Genomic DNA, 21,521 nt, shown 5'->3' on the forward strand with positions numbered 1-21,521 from the left:
GGTACGGCACGGGGTGTTTTTATGCCATACACCAAGAATACCTAAAACACAGGGGGGTACAGACAAAATGTTAGTATCAAGTCACTACAATTATGCAAGCTTTGCTGAAATGGTCCATCCCTTCACAATGAAAATTATTTCCAGATCTGCTTTTCAGTATTAGAACTTTCTGAAAAGATATCTTACATAATAAACCCGAAGACCATCCTATCTCTATGTTGACAAATCGATGCAGGCATTTTTCCTAGTTGAGTTAGAAAATAAGACTTCTGGGTCATTTTCCTCTTCCTCCAGATGCCTCTAATGAAAGTAGCGAGCATTGGTATTGCACAACTCTTGCAGGCGCTCAGTTGCACTCCCAATGTGCATGGTACAGCGCTCACAGATTTTTATATGTCGATTAGCTACACAGCTACGTAAATATACTACTTCTTTGGAGCTGCTGCATGTGAACAACATTTCTGTTAGCATTATATAAATAATAGCACTTTAAAGACATGTTAGAACTGACCTAGCATGGAAACCCCCCGGCTCTAATCTGTAAGTGCTGTATCCTGGGGGGACCAAAACTCCTCTCGCTATACTACATTGTGTATAAATATACAAAACAATGAACCAAACTCACTACTTTACACTAGTTCCAATAACCAGTTGTAACATTTATTGGAGCTTTTATTTAGAATACGATTGCTAAATACCATTCAGATTAAAACTCAAAACCCAGCGAAAACAAGATTACACTAGATAAGAGAACAATGTTTCCGATAGACGACATACAGCTGATCCATTATTCCGATACATACGGCACAGTTATTACGGACGACTTTTTAGACTAAAATCAGAAAAATTCCTCACACTACATTGCATCGATTCAAATATAGAACACAATCAGTATTTATTTATATATAGTGCCATCATATACCACAGCACGGTACAATCTGTGATCAAAGTGCATCAAACAATAACTCGGACCTACAGAAGCAAAACGTGAGGAGGGTCCCACTCAAAGAAGCTTTCACTCTAGACATTTATAGGATCCCAGTAGATTCTTTAGCGCTGTTAGACTGGATCAGTAATATTTTAAAAAGAGCTTAAACTGTATCATGGGGATTACACAAGCAATACGTGGCTTGCCTAAAAACATCAGGCGCCATCTACAACACAAATATTTACGTGGTTGCGTCACACCCTGCGCCATGCAACCGGTGGTGCGCTCTCACGTCCAAGAGGCTTCGCAAGAACTAGCTTCGCAAATAGTAGATCATGGGTAGCCGAGTACTTACACGAAACATAGAAATAAACGATACTTACTATATATGCGACTTGTGCAAATGGACCAAAAGCAATCCTCTCCTCCCGATCCTCCAATCAGGAGAGAGGATGTGCTCGGAAGATCTGCCATTTTGCAGAAGTTCACCAGGAACCTATGTCCCTGTCCTGAAGTCAATGAAGACCGAAGATATATTGGAGCAGAGGTTGAAGAGAGAAGAACAAGAAGATTTGTCTACAGTTTATGTATATAATATACATGTTCCTTACAGCCCTGGGACACTAACAAAAGTGTATAAAATGAGACAGAAGTCTCTTAATGTACACAGTGAATGCTTCGGAGTCCAAGTAGAATGAACATCGGGGTGGAGTGTTTCATAAAGTTTACTTAACCAGAATAAATTGACTGGGGTTTTAATGCTACGGTACACGACTCACCACTGCGACACTTTGGGATTAGAAAACCAGAGAAACTAGTGAAACGTGTGGTAATTCCCAGCCTGTGAAAATAATCTAATCTAATACCAGACCTGTTTTATCCAGAACCGTTTGTCTCAGTATATTTCTGCTTTTATAAAATCTGATGGAATATAAACATAGTACGTTAAAAGCATTATCTGCGAACATTCCAGTACACTGGCAGGGTTATGGTTAAAAGTTGTTTCACCTTCAATCAGTAAACCTAATGACTAGCAACGTCTTTAATTGGTATTTTATTTTTGAATGGGTATGATAACCTTCCATGTATCTGATGTGCTAAATAATGCAGATCTCTTAGCAGTTGGCACAAAAATATTTCAATATGAAAGAGGTCAATGCTACACAGCACCTCGCAGAGCAGATCTAACACCGGGCCAATAACCCGGGGGCAGCCACCAACGGCGGGCCAATAACCCAGGGGCAGCCACCAACGGCGGGCCAATAACCCAGGGGCAGCCACCAACGGCGGGCCAATAACCCAGGGGCAGCCACCAACGGCGGGCCAATAACCCGGGGGAAGCCACCAACGGCGGGCCAATAACCCGGGGGAAGCCACCAACGGCGGGCCAATAACCCGGGGCAGTCACCAACGGCGGGCCAATAACCCGGGGGCAGCCACCAACGGCGGGCCAATAACCCGGGGGCAGCCACCAACGGCGGGCCAATCACCAACCGCGGGCCAATAACCCGGGGGCAGCCACCAACGGCGGGCCAATAACCCGGGGGCAGCCACCAACGGCGGGCCAATCACCAACCGCGGGCCAATAACCCGGGGGCAGCCACCAACCACAGGCCAATAACCCGGGGGCAGCCACCAACGGCGGGCCAATAACCCGGGGCAGTCACAAACGGTGGGCCAATAACCGGGGGCAGCCACCAGCGGCGGGCCAATAACCGGGGGCAGCCACCAACGGCGGGCCAATAACCCGGGGCAGCCACCAACGGCGGGCCAATAACCCGGGGGCAGCCACCAACGGCGGGCCAATAACCCGGGGGCAGCCACCAACGGCGGGCCAATAACCCGGGGGGCAGCCACCAACGGCGGGCCAATAACCCAGGGCAGCCACCAACGGCGGGCCAATAACCCAGGGCAGCCACCAACGGCGGGCCAATAACCCGGGGCGGCCAAGGTAATCTTCCATCTGAATGATGCACAATTAATTCAAAATTGCCTGCTGCCACTACTACGGGTTATGAAGGCAACCAGAGTATGGGTCAGAATGAGTCTGAGAGTATTAAAGAAATACAATAAATAAAAAAAACACATTCATGTCATCATGTTTCTGGGTAATGTTGTAAAACTGTAAGATACACAAGACGTAGAATGTTCCGATGACACGTGGATAAGCGAGTGACTGCGCGGCTACCTATGAACTTCCGAAACATCCCCCTAATTAGCGTGTACCGGTGACCTGCACCCAGTGGCCTGCCCCGCACCAGCAGAGTGATGTCTGTGTATAAACACGCACCCGGGACGGATGAACGGGAACATGCCAAGCACCTACACACTATTAGTGCGCCCGAGCGGGACAGGCGGGGGCTGATAATAAACACTCACCGCTCACGGCTCCCCGTCCTCCCCTGTCGCAGCCTATGTGCCACTTCCCACAAACTCCAACGCTGATTGGCCCGTAGTAAGTCATAGTAGATCAGCCCAATCAATAGGCACGTTCTACAAGTCGATTTTGATTGGTTAGGAGCAATATCCACTCGGAAAAGTGAGACACGAGGCGTGAGGCTCTAGCAGCCATTTTTGACGAGGGAAACATTTAGTCCTGATTATTATTCCCAGTTGCTCGAAATTTCTGAACAAAAAATAAACATGCGGTTCTTATTCTTGAGATGAAAATGATTGGGGACATTTGGGTTATCTAACACAAAACGCTGGCCATATGTTTGTAAAGAAATACTGGAAAGCATTTACGTGGAATAGGCGTTTTTTTTGGGGGGGGGCATAGAAATGCTCCTAGAAATCAAGCTATATAAGCATGCAGTCAGTGTAGCTGCTGCATGAAGTATTATAGGAGCCGGGTTTATGGTTATCCAAAGGCTTTACTTCAGTGCTGCGCGTTATAGTATACAGCCATCCAGTCATTGCACTGGGAAATGGTGAAAGTAAGACGTATATTGGGGTTCATTGTGCCGCAGGAGCTGCTTATAACACTAAGCAGATTGTCTTAGATCAGCATGCCTAGTAGTCAGTGCCAGTTTTCTACATACTGACTAGTTGAGTCTGTACATAGTGGAAGAGATCAGTGAGCAAGCCGAAGATTGATAATGTGAACCATTTCACTGCCAACTGCATATGTGATACATGGTTGGGAACGTGGACCCCAGAAGCAAACAATGTAACACACGTGTGGTTACGCTTTCCCCCCTCACAGCTCCCACAAAACTGGATTGAACTCATTCAGGCTATCCCCTGCATGTAAGGAAGGGTTTCCTTCACGCTGCAGAGCGGCCGAAATATAATAAATATATTATATATATATATATGAAGAAAATTTACTTTTATGATGGGATACACTGTATGGACAAATGTATTGGGGCACACCTCTTAATTATTGAATTCAGGTGTTTCAATCAGACCCATTGCCACAGGTGTATAAAATCAAGCACCTAGCCATGCAGCCTGCATTTACAAACATTTGTGACAAAAATGGGTCATTCTAAAAAGCTTGGTGAATTCACGCGCAGTACTGTGATAGGACGCCACCTTTGCAATAAGTCAGTTTGTGAAATATCATCCCTGCTAGATATTCCACGGTCACCTTTAAGGGGTATTATTGGAATGCGGAAGTGTTTAGGTGTAAAGCCGTGTAAAGTCACAGAGCTGGGTCATAAAGTCTCTGACATGCTGATGATTCCAAAGCTGAAGTATGGTCACTTGGTCAGGTCTGGTTTTGGCAGATGCCTGGAGATTGTTGTGGAGGAGGGGTAATGGTATGGGGCAGTTTTTCAGGTGTTGGACCCCTTCCAGTGAAGGAAAAACAAAGCTACAGCAAGACATTTCGGACAATGCTCTGCTTCCATCTTTGTGAGAACAGTTTAGGGAAGATGCTTTTCTATTCCAACATGACTGAGCCACAGTGCACAAAGCAAGGTCTACAAAGACATAGTTGGATGAGTTTGGTGAGGAAGAACACAGCCCTGACCTCAACCCTATCGAACACATTTGGAATGAACTGGTACTGAGATTGTGAGCCAGTCCTCCTCCAACATCAGTGCTGGACCTCTACTGGATGAACGGGTAAAAGAGTGGGAAACATTCTACAAACCTGTTGGCAAGCCTTCAAAACACATGAATTAAATAGTGCTCTAAGAAAAAAAACCGCTTAATTTTATAGTGTCTCTAAATTCAGTAAAAAATAAATATAGCTGTAGCGTGACCTGTAACAGAGAAGAATGATTTCCAGAAAGATTGTGTGGGATAGTAAATTAAGTGCTGTTCTACTTGAGAATCCATATTTATTAAGGGCAAGTGCTCTACTATACATATGTCCTGAGCTCATAGATAAGCATGGATTCAGTTAAATACCAGGAGGCATTTCCCTCCCTGAGAAGGAAAATTGTCGCCTCCCACAATAAAAGACACAGCAGGGCATGAAGAAAGTATGATACTTTTCAATAGCTCCAGATCAGGACCTGAGCCGATGTGTGTTTGCTGCTATATGAATGTGAAAGCGATGCCCGTATCCAAGATGGCGCTCGGGTTCACGTCAGGCGCATACGCTACACGCAGTATCCCTGATGCGCGCGCACAACGTGACGCGGCGAAGGCTTGACGCCGGTTGTGACGGTGAATCTTGTACCGCGTGAACTGTCCCCGGGAGAGATAGGTGACCGGCGCCGATGGGCCCTGCGAAATTGACCGGTTGAAGGTACTGATTGTCTTTAATGAGGGCTAGTATGCAGTTGCGTTGTTAGCGCTGACGTGTGAGTATGTTAGAGTAGACCTCTGCGCATATGGAATCGCTTACTGACAGTGTGCGCGGCGCTAAGTATTAATACGTCACGGGCCTGTCAAAGCGTTAACGCAGCTCATACTAGAGGTTTATGGGTCGCGGCGGGGGGTAAATGCTGAAGGTCAAATCCCGCCTAGCAGGGTACCGGGGACCGTTCTCTCCCAGCGCAGGTGCAGATTTGTGCCCCTGTCACACTGTATGAAGTATGCAGGGACGGGGTAGACACTGCCCCGGTGTCACTCAGTGCGCATTTCTTGTTGGACATTATGTGTTTTTAAGCTCATTAATGTAAAAGCCCTAAGAAGGAGCAATCATTCTCCCTCCTTATTCTACAGCAGAGACCTAATGCCGAATCTATGCACACAATCCTATGGAAATACAGCATGAGGCATAGAACCATCTCAGCCTCCCTGATGGAAGCCACCTGTGTCAAAGCATACATTTAACACCACTTCTTTTTTAAAGGACCAAACTGAGTCCGCGTTCGTCACCAGCATACCCGTTATAGTATAATTCATGGGTCATTTGCAGTGACCGGTGATGCCGTCTGCTTTTGCATCATTAATGGGTTCCCCGTACCAGCTCTGCCTGAGTTGACCCGGTTGAAGGTTTCAATGATCCGCTGAGGGCAATCAAATATACGAGTACGTAAAAAAAAGCAGATTTTCTTAAACATGCGCGATGATCGGATCCCGCTAGAGAAGCGTCACATCAACTATTTAGTGAGACAGAAGTACTGCTGGATCTATTGTGAAAAACATCTGATTTTGAAAGAATTATTATTATATAATATTCTTATATATTATATTATTATTGTCACCTTATTTGTGAAGCTTAATCCTTTGATCGCCGACATTATTGAATCTTCTGTATTATTTTCCAATTGTTTATATATTTTTGGTAATTGTGTGTTAAAGGTTTTTTTTTGTTGTTTTTTTTTACACATTAAATATATTGTAACAACTATAAAACAATAGCTACATTGTGCCGGTGTAAACAGAACATTCGTATTGTGTGTTACTGTTTTATTTATTAGAAGCAAGCTTCCCGTATATACACACAATGGTCTTTTATTAGAAATACTACACTGAGCGCCTAAACTTATATTGCTGGGTTTGTTTCCAAACTGAATCCGCTTGCTGTCCCTTTAAAATTCTAGTCCCCCCCCCTTCCCCCCCCCCCCCGATATGACTTTGTATGAGTTTGTAGAACGACAGCGATAGAGATGATGAATTTAAATACGGGCACCTAGCTGGCTACGTTAGCGGCCTTTGATTATTATTTGTATTACGTAGTTCTGGAAAGTGATGTCATAGCCAGGTGAATGCAGATGGGGTCATAGAAACACGCAGTGATGTCACCACGCATTGGTTAACGCTGTCCCTTATAGCACATGAGGGAAGGCAAGGTCCGACCCACTGAGCATGAAATATGATCTGTTTGATTGTGGCTTCAGAATAGTTTTAATGGGGGGCGTTTAGGTAAAATCGAAATCACTCGTGCCATTCAAGTTTTTGTTCAAATAATTCAAAACTCTTCTAACTCTGCCAGAGCCCCATTTTTTTCATTTTCCATTTTTTAGTTAAATTGCGTATTTAGGATGGGGCTAGTGAGCAAAACGTTCTTAGAAGGGAATCACCTATTCTTTGTTGCTTGTGTTATCATCTATGGTTTTATATAGCGTCGTCATATTCCGTAGCGCATATAAATCATGTATTTTGGGAGTTTCCATCGTCAGCCTTATGATACGTCTCATCGGTGCTAAGGCTCTTTCCGTGGTATGAGCTTCTTTTCTTTTTCTGCTGTTTTTTGGGCATTCGTGTTTTGGGCTGTTTGCCTCCACCCCGGTGATTCATTTTTAATAAGTATTCTGGACGCCCTGTGTGACTGCTTTTCCCCAGTGAGTGTCTCGGTTTTTCCACACTAGAAAGCTTTTTGTTTTTAGAGCTTTCTCAGCGGTCGCCGTCTGATTCACGGACTATTTTGTGTCTCTGCTTTTTCGGCGTGTTCCTTATAATCAAATCACTTTCGGTTTATAACCGAGATAGTGTATAGCATGTTATTTTTTTTATTAATTTAAATAGATTGGATTGTTCATAAGCACAATATTCCTGTCGTTTTTAATATGAGTGGATGATTTATTAGTCTTTGAATAGAACATTTCATCTGAACATTTCTATTCAGGTTCAAAGTGAAGAAAAAAATGAGTACTGCAATATCGACTAACACCTTTTTATTGGACTAACATCCCGTTTTAAGGATGAGCGTTCAAGTGCGTCAAGAGCAATACTGACCACAAACAAAATATATACTTTTAGGTGGGTATTAAGAACTGATGGCTTACTAAACCGTACTAAATGAGGCACATTTGGAAAAGGGAACGGGAATGCCCCGTTTTGGGTACCATAACTTCCAAAAAATGTTTAAATGTATTCATTCTAAATGTTAGACTATACATCTAAAAATGGTATCAGAAGAATCTGTGTGGGTCCATGAAAAATTGTAAAGGGGGTTAACAATGCCGTTATCCCCCTCACCGCCTTTACCCTCTTCACACGCTGGCTAAAGTAGCTTATCGGCTTCTATCGCCCTCGTTGCCCCTATACGGCTGTCCATGTTTGGTGGTTAGTCTTGCTTTTGACGCAATAAAGTAAAAAGCTTGTCCTTAAAATGGAATGTTCGTCCAAAAAAAGGTCTTTTTGTATAGCAATACTCTCTATTCTTTCTTCATTTTCCACTACTGGACTAACACGGCTATCCCAAGCTACATGGCCTGGCTTAACATGCTACTGAATAGTTACCAGGTTTATCTGATGCTCCTTTTTTTAAATGATGTTGGTTATGTAGAATACTGAAAAATAATAATATTCCAACAATGTGAGCTTTTAATACTTTAGTGAAGGTTACCAGCACTGTGATTGCGCCATGTTTAGAACTTTGGCAGTTTTTACTTGCTATGTAAAACAAAAACAGGGGAAATGGATAGTTTGAAGCTTATTTGTTCAAACCTTTTCGGTGCATTTGGGTTATTATGTGGTCGATTAACTTGTTTTTCATGACTTTTTAGAGATTTTGGCAAACAGCGCAGTATGGGAGCTTGTAGGTGCTAGCATAGCGGCCGGCGCGTCTGTCTCTGTGAGGTACGTGAATCGTTTTTATTCTCTTCAAGTTTCATGGAATAAGAAATCTACACAAGATGCAGTATGAGGGGATGTGTCCCTGGGTTATTCCAAGGCAAACCAGTGCCTGATGCTAACTAATTTCACTTTACTATGTTTTTTTTCCGTTTTTTTTAATTATTCTATTTGCCAGTTCCTGCTGCATTTGGTAACCATGTATAATACGGCCATTTTTATTGTGAACGTTATGAAGAATTTGCACTGTTGTACTGGGTCTGACACGAGGTTGTTAACTTGACATTTGTTTATGCACATTGTTCAAGTTAGATTTTTGAATACTGCCAAAATTCCTTATGTTCAGAAGCGAGTTCCATAGTCCCCAGCATCGTGACACAATAGGCCTCACCTGCTTTAATTTATAATAAGAATGCTCTGCTTCTAACGAACAATTTGAAGAATACAGTAAGTGCTTTGAGGAGAAAAAAATAACGATTTGATTTTGCAGTCCAACCTCAGGACTCGACAAATGCTAGCCACCAGGTAGCCAAAAAATGCAAAACAAGTTACATGAAGTTAATGAAGTTAGTTTTAGGACAGATATGTTAACCTTATTTTCAGAGTAGTCTTGTTAGAGTGTTACATAGCCACTTGGGACTCTGCCTAAGCACACTTTACTCTATAGCGATGGTGCCATTGTTTGGGTAGGCAATAAACTTGAAATCTTGGGGATATGGCACGTTGATTTGCAATTTAGGTGCAGGAAGGTTTTGTATATAACATCTGAAATAAGGAAATTCTCTTAGCAATATGTGCAGCATGTGAGTCGGGAAAGTGTCTTCACTGGATGTCCTGATCTGCTCAACTCATGTGTTTTACTGGCTGTATGGTCACCTTCTCCATGGAGATAACCAGACGTGGACAGGCATAGAAGTCACTTGGGGTGGGCCTTCTGCGGTTTGTTTGGTGGCTTTTTCAGACCTAGTGACAGATTTGAAAGGGGGAAGAGGTCTCACTCACTCAATACTCTGTGTCCATACCTAGCCGTGTCCCCCACTGGTTTGGTGATGTCAAGTGGACCTAGTGTTCAGATAGCTTACTAAATTAAAATAAAAACACACCTTCAGCTGCTCTCTTAGCATTTGCACCCCCACCTTTTCTTATTCTCAGGTTGAAGGATATTGTAAAGTAAATATAGTATCCTGGGCTACAGTACATTTTTTCCTCCAAGTAATCACGCCGTGTCACATGCGCCCCGCCGTCTCTGTCCTCTCTCCGTATAGGGAAAGCGCTTGTAACGGTTTACATCTGTCTTTTCCAGCGTGACTATGGCAGTGCAGATCCTCGGCAGCCTGGGAATGTGTGCAGAGCGGTCGAAGCTGCGATATTTAGAAGTATGCGATGCTGCGGTGGTTTATACGTCTCATTAGGATGGTGCTGCAGCAAGTAACTAATAATATGGAATCGGTAAGTCCTCTAGCCTGCTATGTTTCATTCTGTTGCAGGGGGTATACGTGGTGATCGTGAACGGCATTAAGCATGGTTTTAACGAGAGAATCCGGTTTATATTTTATATATTCGACAGATCATGCTTTTCTTTATCTGTTCGTTCCACCTTTTTAAATGCCAGTCTGTAATGCCTAATAACACAAGGCAAATGTGTATGCTGAACTGCTGAGTTGTTTTACACCGTGTGCCCACGTTTACATATATTCTGTTGTAAATTTTAGATGCTTTGGTCAGGAAAGCCATATGGATCATCTCGAAGTATTGTACGGAAAATTGGATCCAACCTTTCCATTATACAATCTCCCAGAGTACACTTTCAGGTATGTTAATGTAACAAATGTAATGTTACATGATGTTAATAGTGACACAAATGTAAAAAAAAATGACATTATTACATTGCGTGATTCAGTCTTATAATTGACCTCCATCTTTCATTCCTGTTTCACCGGAGAAACAATCCAGATCCATTTAACATTACTTGGTGGCCACTTCTTATCTTAGGATAATAAAGATATCTGGGAAATCAGTACTTTTTTTGGTGTAACAGTACTCCTTTCACAAAAAAGCTTTTAATGTTTTGAAAATCTCTAAATATTTAAAAATATATATATATTGTTTGGTTTGTGATTTGCTCCAACTACTATACACCGTATTGAGCAGTGCACTGTCAGTGTTACTTTTGCTTAGAACAGGTGATGTTGGAGGTGCTGAAATAGAGTTTAATTTATGTAATTGTCCATTGATCAGAAGAAGGAGATGATGCTGTCGTTATCTACATAATACATTGTATCTTGCAAATTGTTCTGTGCGGTGTTGCTCTGCTTTCCTGTTTACCGTAGAGCTTTTTCTATTATATACACAACAAATCCAGTAGCTGACACTGTTGTGTAAATCTCTTTGAGTTTTGAGAGCCTTAATACAATGCTGTCAGACTTCTGTCCCACACTAGAGGTTTCATTACTGGTCCAAGCGCAACACACAATGCCACAGTGTGACTAGAGCCAGGAAGACAGCGGCTGACAAAGAGCGCAGTCATTAGGAATATGTGAGTGGGATGGCTGCGAGTATGAGAGCTTAACCACTTGAACGCCAGAGATGAAACGATTGCACAGTCCGAAGGAACCGATAAATTAGTTTGCATTTACACATCAATCCGTGTATTTTTGTCTTCACATATAATTGCATGTTGTTTGGGCCAGAAGCTGAGCCCCCTGTAGTTCTGAATGTTATTAGTATATGTAGTAACTCTGTTATAATGTATATATCACCTGGGGATACACAGCGCATCGTATGCATCCTGATCAGTATTTTAGGATAACGGATGCATGCCGGTGAACAATGATCCAGCAGCGCAGCAATGCCCGGTATCCGGTATCTCTCATTAGTGAAGGATTAAAGCTGTTGTAACACATATTCTTTTTAACGCTTTTTTGAGACCTAATGTTGCATCAGAACAGTGATTACCAGAAGCAAAATTGTTAATGTTTTTGGTTGTTGTTGTGAACTCTTAAAAGCCTCTTGAGTTAGTGGTTTTATGTGATCAAATCTTCAGGCAAAGAGAATGAAATCACAGATCTATTTTTGATTGTTTAACATTGTAGCTGATATAACTGATGTTAGTGAAACAGCATCTCAGAATAGACAGTTCCATAAGACAGGGTAGGCGATTGACAAGCTTTTGCAAGAACAATATTTCACTCTTTCATGAACCTTTCATTGTTAGCCACTACTTTTTTGTGAGACACTTTTTTCATCCTTTTCATTTCCCCAGTTATTGGTGAAAAGCCACAAGCAGATGCTCCCTGCTTGTTAATAATAAATTATCTTCGTGAAGGCCGTGGATCTGCATGTCTTCAAAAAAATAAAGTGCTTGATATGGCAATCACGCAAGAATTGGTAGACACTGCAGAGTTCTGAAGAACTGGTTATACAAGTTTATGTTACTATTAAAAAAAAAGCTTTTCATTGTTTAAATTAGCATTAATTGAAATGCTGGTCATTTTTTTAATATTCCCTGTGAATATTCACTTCCAAAACAGAAAAGTACATCTAAGTTCTATGTTGGTAGATTTGACTTTACCGAGCGGTTAGATCAATGGGTAGTTTGAACCCTATTTTATTTCTCGGTCAGTTACCCAGTTTGCTTCCAATGACCAGCGAAGCAATCAAAATTAGTAATACAAATTTATAATATATATATATACTGTTTAAAATGATTAAATAATTCTCTTCTAAGGTATCTTCTGATGTCCTTGTTTACATCAATCTTCGCGTTGAAGAAGATTCCAGATCAGTGGTGCACAACGCCAGTCCTCAAAACCACAAACGGGCAATGATTCTGTGCATCATAGAACATAGTAATGTAGTAATTTAGGGTGAAAGTCACAAGTCCCGACAGAGTGCTTGGAGTTTAGGGTTCTTTCAAGTTAGCACAATATAGCATGAAGCCGATAAATAAAGCAGAAATCCGCACTTGCTTGTCTTTGCTGGTTAATAGGGTAATTCCCTGCTTACGGGAACAGCTGGTTATAGGTCGACCTAAGGCTAAGCTCTGCTCATTTTCTATTCAAGCACATTAGCCCAGGATGGCCAAACTTGAGTAGGTCCGTGGAACCAGACAGACATATCGGGGAGCCAGCTTGGTATTTTTTAGGAAACTGAAAGAGGTACCTCCATAGAGATCAATATAAAATGGTACAAAAAGTTAAGAGCCAGATCTAGAGATCTAGGAGCCACGGCTATCTTGCTTGTGGGCTTTATCAAGCCATGCATGCCTATTTAGCAGGTAGTTTTAATCAATCCTGAGTCCAGTCCCTTGGGGGTAATGCGTTGGAGCATTTCCAGTGCCATGCCTTACATACAGACGCCAGACAGTGGTCTGTTACTGGGCTGTGGAAAGCCAGCAAGCAGTGTTTGGAGAGGAATGGTAGTTTTTTAGGCAGAGAGGAGTGACACGAACAGTTTGCGTCATTGAGCCTTCCTAAATGGCCGCTACTGCCCCTTTAACCCATTATAGGCACACACTGATTTGTGACCATCCCCCACATAAATGTCATTAATTGTACATAAAAGCCCTGATTACCATATAGATCGAGGCTTTAAAGTATGTTGCTATAAAGCCTCTGTTTATACTTGTTGTGTAAGTATGTTTGGTATATTACATTATGTAGCTTCTAAATTGTGCATTTACAACTCTAAACAATATCTTTTGTTCAGCTTTCTCTTTGGTCTTTTTCCTGTCTCTGCTGTGCTCTAATAATCTCTTATTTCTTTTTCTTTGCGTCTTCTTTCCTCTATAAAGAAGAAGCTTCAAACCTACTGTAGGTTAGTCGCTTTCAGAATACAGTGCATGTTGTTTTTATTTTTTCTGTGGTTTCTGGGGGGTGCATGTGTACGTGTCACAGCATGAACAGTTAACAATATTTTCATAGTGGATAACAAATTGCCAGTTACTAAGTAATTATTCTCTGTTTAAATGACTGCATGTGTCTAAAAGCCAAGTAGCAGAGCTACATTTCAGCAGAAACCCATTAGAAGCGACTACCTATATCTGTAGAATGGTAATATCATTATCTCCATATACCATTTGTTTTTTCCTGTACGTTTATGTAGTCTATTGCACATTTTCTTCTTTTTTTTTTTTAAATGTACATGCACCATGTGATACAGTGTTTCAAGACCTGGACACACTATAATAGTCAATTGTCCAGGAAAAGAAAGCTGCGGTGAAGTTAACCCAATACAGTTCATGTTATAATGGATATTACTGACTGTAGATTCATATTATGCGTTTTATTTCCAGTTGATACCGTACCCTGTAGAATTAAATCCCAGCAATCAAAATGGAGCAGTGGCATCTTTTGCCGATGTTGGATGGGTTGTTAGAGAGGAGGCGGATGTACATTCAAGGCTAAGGTAAAATATGCTGCCCTTATGTGTCCTCTTACAAGTGTTCACACTATTAAATGGTGTTAAGGTAGACAAAGCCCCGGGGCTGGGTGGTATACACCCATTGGGTACTTAAAGAACTAAGCCAGGCCCTGGCCAGACACAGATTGGCGTAAAGCCGATGTTGTGCCCATATTTAAAAAAGGGATCAAGCCAGGCAATTACAGACCTGTAAGTTTGACATCTGTGATGGGGAAACTGTTTGAAGGGTTACTAAAGGAACATATTCAAAATTTCATCTTGAACAGGAATTTCATTAGCAGGAGCCAACATGGCTTTTCAAAAGACAGATCTTGTCAAACTAACTTAGTGAGTAGAAATATAGATATGGGTGCTGCGGTGGATGTGATATATTTAGCTTTGCTAAGGCATTTGATACGGTTCCACACAAAAGGTTACTGTACAAATTAACTGAAATAGGGTTAGGGCCATATGTTTGTCTGTGGATTGAGAATTGGTTGAAAGATAGAACACATAGAGTGCTGGTAAATGGGAAGTTCTCAAACTGGACAGATGTGATAAGTGGAGCACCTCTCCCAGGCTTCAGTGTTTTCCGATGACACAAAATTAAGTAATAAAGGCTGAACTAGATGTGTTTTCCCTGCAAGAGGATTTGGATAAATTGGGTAACTGGGCTGATAAATGGCAAATGAGATTCAATGAAGACAAATGTCAAATTATGCATTTTGGGCATAATAATAAAAATGTATCATTTAAATGAAAAATGATTTTGGAATTGTAGACCATAGACTTAGCAGTAGTGCACAGTGCCAGCTAGCGTCTGCAAAAGCAAATAAGATATTGGCATGTATTGAAAGGAGTATTGACTCAGGGGAGGCAGATATTATATTGCCTCTTTACAGTTCCATGGTAAGACCCCACCTTGAATATGCAGCTCAATTCTGGGCGCCTTTTCTTAAAAAAAAAAAAAAAAAAAAAAAAAAAGACATTATGGAACTAGAGAAAGTTCAGAGGGCCACAAAACTAATAACTAAAACTTTCCATTCCACTTATCAAGAAAGGCTTGTTAGATGTTTGAGCAGTTGTCATTTTTTTACCTGCACCTTTTTTGTAAGATTATCATGGTCTTTAATGAAAGCTAAATGGTTCACCCCATCTGTGAGTATTCTGTGAAATATGGTCATTTTCTGTGTGTTTTGATTGATGTGACATTCAGTTTTATTTTAAACGATATCTTCAGGTCAGAAATGCGATCAAATGTAGTGTTGGAAGATGAATTGCTGTATCTGGAACGACCATTCCATAGACAGGCCTCTTTACCTGTGCTAACGAATGAAGAGACAGAAGTCCAACCTAAGATGGCAGCAAACGAAGAAGCGTTACAAAAGATAAATGCACTGGAAAGTGAGCTTGCCAGCTTAAGAGCTCAGATAGCCAAAATAGTTACCCTTCAAGAGCAGCAGCATTTAACATCAGGTATTTACATACTCATCTAATGTTCTTTTACCCTGACACTTTATATACTGCTTGCCGTTTTAGGCAGTGAAACAAATGAGGATTGCGACCACAAAAAAAGTGCCCCTTTCATGTTAAACATCCACATTAAGCCGTCTTGCTTGAATGTGTGATTCTAGTATATGTTTCTCATTCTCATTGTTTTTTCTCAACCCTTCCTCGTAGGTCCAAGTCCTGCTACCCCTGTCTTTTCCAATGGAGCTCCTCCCTTGGCAGCTCCCCCACCACCTCCACCACCGCCTCCTCCACCGCTTCCACCACCGCCTCCACCTGGGCTTCATCGAAGTGTCTCAGCCATTGATCTCATTAAAGAGCGTAAAGGCAAAAAAAGCAGTTCAGAGATCTCCCATACGGAGGTCACACCAAAGAAGCCTGAGATGCCAAGCATGCTGGATGTCCTAAAAGACATGAACAGAGTGAAACTACGCTCAGTGAAAAGGTACTCGTATGCGTAGTTTTGCAGGCCGACGGCTTGTGGCTGTATGGATAAGTTGTGAAGTACTTTTTAGTTTGTGTTAGAGTTCAGTAATGTAATTTTGTTAGTTCTTCCATGTACCTTAGGTGTCATGCTACTAAAAGTCCTTTTTTCTATTTTGTTGTAATATTTTTCCAGGCAATCCCAGAGATTTCTCCATGTTTTCACTGCTTTTTGTTTCCCATCATCCAGCCAATCGATATATTGTCCATTGTACAACTTAATATTAGACATGAAAGGAACAATCCATGTCAATTCTTCCAAGTGTAACATTTTACAGAGCTCCCTTAGCATCGTAGTGGGCCAGCAAGCTTGGCAACTTCATTCCTGAGCCCTGCGGCTAGGGAGAACGCACTTTGGGCACATGCATAGTACACCAGGCAGTATTTGTGTTGCCAACTTCGATATATGCCGTTTCTGCATGTACTGCACCTGTCTGTAAAAGTGGTGTTTATGAGTTAAAAACCACTTGTTTAGTCCTCGCTGATGCCAACTTAAGAAAGGGCATTATTTTCTTGTCTTAAAATAAGGTAGGGTTGGTAGTTGTTTATATCACACACCCTTTGTGCACAAAGATAGACTGATATTTGTTATAGTGTCCCTTATTTTCATCATTTACTAATTTTCTGTGTATTTTAACTAAATAGTATTTACTCTTATGATTATGTTTAATTTTCCCAGGTCACCTGAAGATTATAAAAGTAAACCAAGTCATCCAGCTGATCCAGCCGCACTAATAGCAGAAGCTTTAAAGAAGAAGTTTGCCTATAGGTACCGAAGCGACAGCCATGGAGAGTCAGACAAGAGCATTGCAAAGCCGGAATGCAATAAACAAACAGAAACTCCTCTGGTGGGTGCACACAGTTTATTGTATTTTTTATAGTTTAGGGTTTATTTGTTACATATGATTAATACATTACGTGTAAAGTCAACACATACTTGGTATTTGCTATATCCGTGTTACATACGGGCACTATTAACTAAGTAGTATTCTGCAGGTGAATAGAATGCAGGAGTCTTGCTGACCTCACTACTTTGTTCTGAAGGTCAGAAAACACCAGCGGATGTGTAACAAATACATTAGGAAGCACAATGGGTGATGTTTAGTACACAATTAAAGAATACGTTATACCCCTCTTGAAAAAATGGAGCAATCTCCAGAGCGATACCCCAACTCGCCAATCCAAAGCGAATAGTAAAAAATGGAAATGTGCAAAATATAGAGGGGGCGGGAAATATAGTACAGATGGGAAATGTGATATGCTTGGAATGCACTCACAAATTACGACATAAAAAGCCTCATCAAGGGTACAGAAACCAGAGTCAAAGAAGTAAAACATGCAGACTGCATATAAATAAGTAGATAAGTCTATTTGCTATTATCTGCTTATTTATATGCGGTTTAGCTTCAATGATCGGATGACTTGTGAGTGTATCTTCTTCCTTTTTTCTTTTTCTTTTTACTCCTTTGATTCTGGTTACTGTTCCATTGGTGAGCTTTTTTTCTGTTTTTCACAGATTTGGATATTAAAAAGAAAAGGTTTTAAAGACCTCCCTTAGGACAGACATAATAGATTACACTTCCCAGCTGTTTTACATATTACACTATTTTCTTTTTGCCCTAGATGTTGTGTAGCAACCTTTTTTGTGTCACCTGCTTAATTATGCGGGACCACCTCAACCCATCATCTAGGACAAGGGTGTCCAACCTGCGGCCCTCCAGCTGCTGCAGGACTACATCTCCCATAATGCCCTTCCAGCAAAGGGGCTGGCTGAGGAGTATGGGAGATGTAGTCCTGCAGCAGCTGGAGGGCCACAGGTTGGACACCCCTGATCTAGGAGAAGCTCGGCTAGTGAGTTGATATGTGTGTCTCTTCTGTTGATCTGTATGATGGATTGTAGCGGATGGCTTGTTTTTATTCTCGATAATGTAAGTCAAAATCCCTCTTTGTTCTCTTATGTCTTTCAGTTTGGACCTCACATGCTGAAATCTACGGGAAAAATGAAGAGCCTCATTGATTCATCAAACCCTTGAGTACAAAATCTTCTTTACAGGATCCTCAAACGATGCAATTTAAGATGAATTTGCGTGTCAGTATTTACAGTGATACCCGTTGTGTTTGGTATCTCTGTATAAAGCATAATAATATTGTGCTTCCTTAGGGAAACGGCTTTCGAACTGTTTGTTCCTGTAACACTAAATGTTAATGCCTTATCTTATTAAATGTTTGTTAAATAAAACTGTTGGGGTAGAATACTGGCTGAAAAAGCAGTATTGGTGATACCTCTGTTCTAGGTTACACGAGGAATCGTTTGTATAGTATTGCTGGCCTTCTGGGTATGGACCAAAGCACATTTCTGTCTTTTAATACCCGCTAAAAGCCAAAACTTGTGTGCTTTTCCCAGCTCATGTACCGTAAGAATATTTTTGTATTATAGAAAGCTATGTTGTACATTTAAAGGGCTTTACAAATCTTCAACAATGTTATGGTGACAGATGTAGTTATTTATTGGGTTTTAGGTAGATAATGTTCTAGGAATATGTACTCATTTGGCCCTCAGAGTATTCTATAGTTTGATATATAATGTCAGTGGTGGCGAATTTTATGAGTCTGTGGCTAGTAATTTAATAGCCAAAAATAAAACACTTCTGAGCAAAAGAAATAAACAGTTGGCCCTTCCTCCCATGTTAATATATTCTCACCTGGACCAGTACATATTTATCTTATTTTGATATTTATCGGACCGGCCGAGATCTTTCATTTTTTAATACCTATGGTTAAGTATCAGTTGCGGAATACAATGTTTTTTTTCACGTGTTGGCCCTAGGAAAGTGCAACTGTAATACCTCCTGTTTTGTGGACAGTTCCATGAACCAGCGGCTACTTCTGATGCATTTACCAATTAAACTGATTAAGTATCGAGGCAGCTGGATCACTCTGTCGCTCCAACGTTCTGTTTCTCCTCCAGCCTAAGTTATATGCAACAATTTGTTAGCAGAAAATACTGATGCCTCACAACGTGACTGCTTCTGTTAGCGTGATGAGTCGGCCTCAGAAGGTTCTGCACGTCATAAGTAGCACACTCTAAGGCCGTATCAGGTGTAAATTGCAAAATATCCGTAATTACACCCAAATATCTAATGTGTTTATGGCACTGTACCGTTGTGATTTCTGTTATCCCTTGATTCCCAGAATACCTAGAGCTACATCATTGAGACTTTATGTGAACGCTCCTTCTGCAAGGCAGTCTTGTTGGAGAAGTGTTTTGTCGTGATGATGTAATATGTAATGTTATGAATTATTTAATACCACCTTATGACTATCGTATATTGTTTCCCTGAATGACTCTACAACAAGTGTATTGGTGCGTTTAGCCAGTTTTTATCTGAGTTTTTATGTACACGCCTCCCTAACTGCTTCATATTATTTTACTGGGGACACGATTGTATACTGTTCTTATAGGGCGTGCAAATGGCCAACACTGCATTTTTAGTTTGTTTACCAGAAACATATTTCTCAGAAATGTTTAATAAAAGCAAGTTAGCTGGATTCTCGTGACTTTTTACAATTGTGAGGTACGAAGGACTCCGGATAAAATGGACTTTTCAGATTTATTCTTAAATTGAATAACACGTTACAGCACAAGGCATTGGATATACTCATGGCACTGAATAAGTGGTTTCATTAATCAAACTTTGAGTCGACATGAGAGGTTTCCTCTCGCGATTTAATTCATTATACCGGGCCTTGGTCCTTTATGCAGGTTGATCTTATCTAGATAAGCCCATCGTAGTGCATTGAAGTGTAGGCTATATTAGTGAATAAACTTCTAAGTGTGTCATGGTATGTTTGCATATACAGCTTGCCCAATTCATACCCTAGCATAGGAAAAGGTTGTAGTGTCACATGAACGTTGTGGACCTCAGAGGTCTCTTTCTTCTGTGTCTTGGTGCAGCTGCTGACCAGTAAGGTCATGGAAAGGGATACAATTTTCATATCTCGTTCCTTTTTGTCAGAGAGAGAGCTCGGCCCCCAGCTCTCCGCTATACAATGAAAGGTGTCACCAAAATGTTTTTATCTTCCAAACCATCCATAAAGGGTAAGTTTGTGTAAGGAGAGAGTCTCTGTTCTGCTAGTAAAATCTCCTTTCTTGTTTCTGTCACTTCATTAAAATATAGTATAATTAGTGTTTTTAGCATTTAAACCGCGATAATATATATTTTGTTAGAATGTAAGCAGGTACATTATTGGCAGGCTCTTAATTAAATTATTAGAATAAGTGTTCGGTAAAGCAAGTAATGACCCTTTAATTTCTGGACCAAAGCTCTCGCTAATGCAGGATGTCTTTATTTTCTAATATCTCATCGAACAATCATACCCTGCACCGTAGTTTGTTGCTAAAGTCCACGTATGACCTTTATGGTCAAATATTAATAATCAGTGCAGGGGTTAAATACATTTAAAAATGGCAAAATCCCTTCTACAAAGGAAGCGTCACATTTCTGCGAAGGCATGTAACGGGATAAGGTTACACCACTCTGATGTATGGCTATACAAATCTAAATATGTTTTAAAAATATTATTTTCTGCAGTATACACGGAAACAGGATGATTCCAAAAAGGCGACGGCTTTCACATTCTAAGTGGGAAATTTGTGAGTAATAGATAAGCTTCATATTTTCTGTGGCAGTTTGTAAGGGTTCCAGCCGTTTAGTGAAATACCTCAATACTAAAGTGTTACAGAAAGTGTTGGAGATGAATGATGACTTAATTGATGGTTAGTGGCAATTGGGTGGTTACTCACTGAATGAGTTGCATGTACTGAGGATTAGCGTTAAAGGAAGTGTTACGAATGAGGGCTTTAATGGTGAGTGGTTACTATAAGGGTTAAACGTACCGAGGATAAGAGTGAAAATGTATCTTTTGAAGGAATTCAGCAATGAGGGGCTTTGCTGCATCGCCACCTGCTGTTAAAGTCAGATATTACTTGTGTGAAGTTTGGGTTGTGGAACATGCAAGTCCTAGCCCCATACTTGCTTTCTAACGCTTCTTAGATAGCCTTCAGTAAATAATTAACTAACAAGCATATTTTACAATTCATTTTTTTTTTTTTTAACATGTTAGACTTTTGTTTCATTTAAAGGGGCAGCCATGACTATGTTTGCCTAAGTGATCCCTGTCCTTCGTATTTAGTTTTTTGTTCAGTTAAGTGGAAGCTGCTGGCTTTTTCCTGCTATGCAGCTCTAGACATGCGCGCTCCCCGTGCTTTCTTCTATAGGGC

At 41.0% G+C, this 21,521-nt stretch overlaps 1 protein-coding gene across 1 annotated transcript; it reads left to right on the forward strand.

Annotated features, from left to right (window-relative positions):
• Nucleotides 1-10,231: 10,231 nt before the first annotated feature.
• LOC149305443 (mitochondrial fission regulator 1-like) lies at nucleotides 10,232-18,273 on the forward strand. The gene is given in 7 exon segments (XM_089477510.1): nucleotides 10,232-10,297; nucleotides 10,561-10,659; nucleotides 14,142-14,254; nucleotides 15,489-15,745; nucleotides 15,965-16,202; nucleotides 16,920-17,088; nucleotides 18,208-18,273. Coding segments are annotated over 7 exon segments (1,008 nt in total).
• The last annotated feature ends 3,248 nt before the right edge of the window (nucleotides 18,274-21,521 follow it).

The sequence above is a fragment of the Sceloporus occidentalis genome, unplaced genomic scaffold (genome assembly GCF_023333645.1).
Source record: "Sceloporus occidentalis isolate IW3139 unplaced genomic scaffold, rSceOcc1.0.p SCAF_11, whole genome shotgun sequence".
Classification (NCBI taxonomy): Eukaryota; Metazoa; Chordata; class Lepidosauria; order Squamata; family Phrynosomatidae; genus Sceloporus; species Sceloporus occidentalis.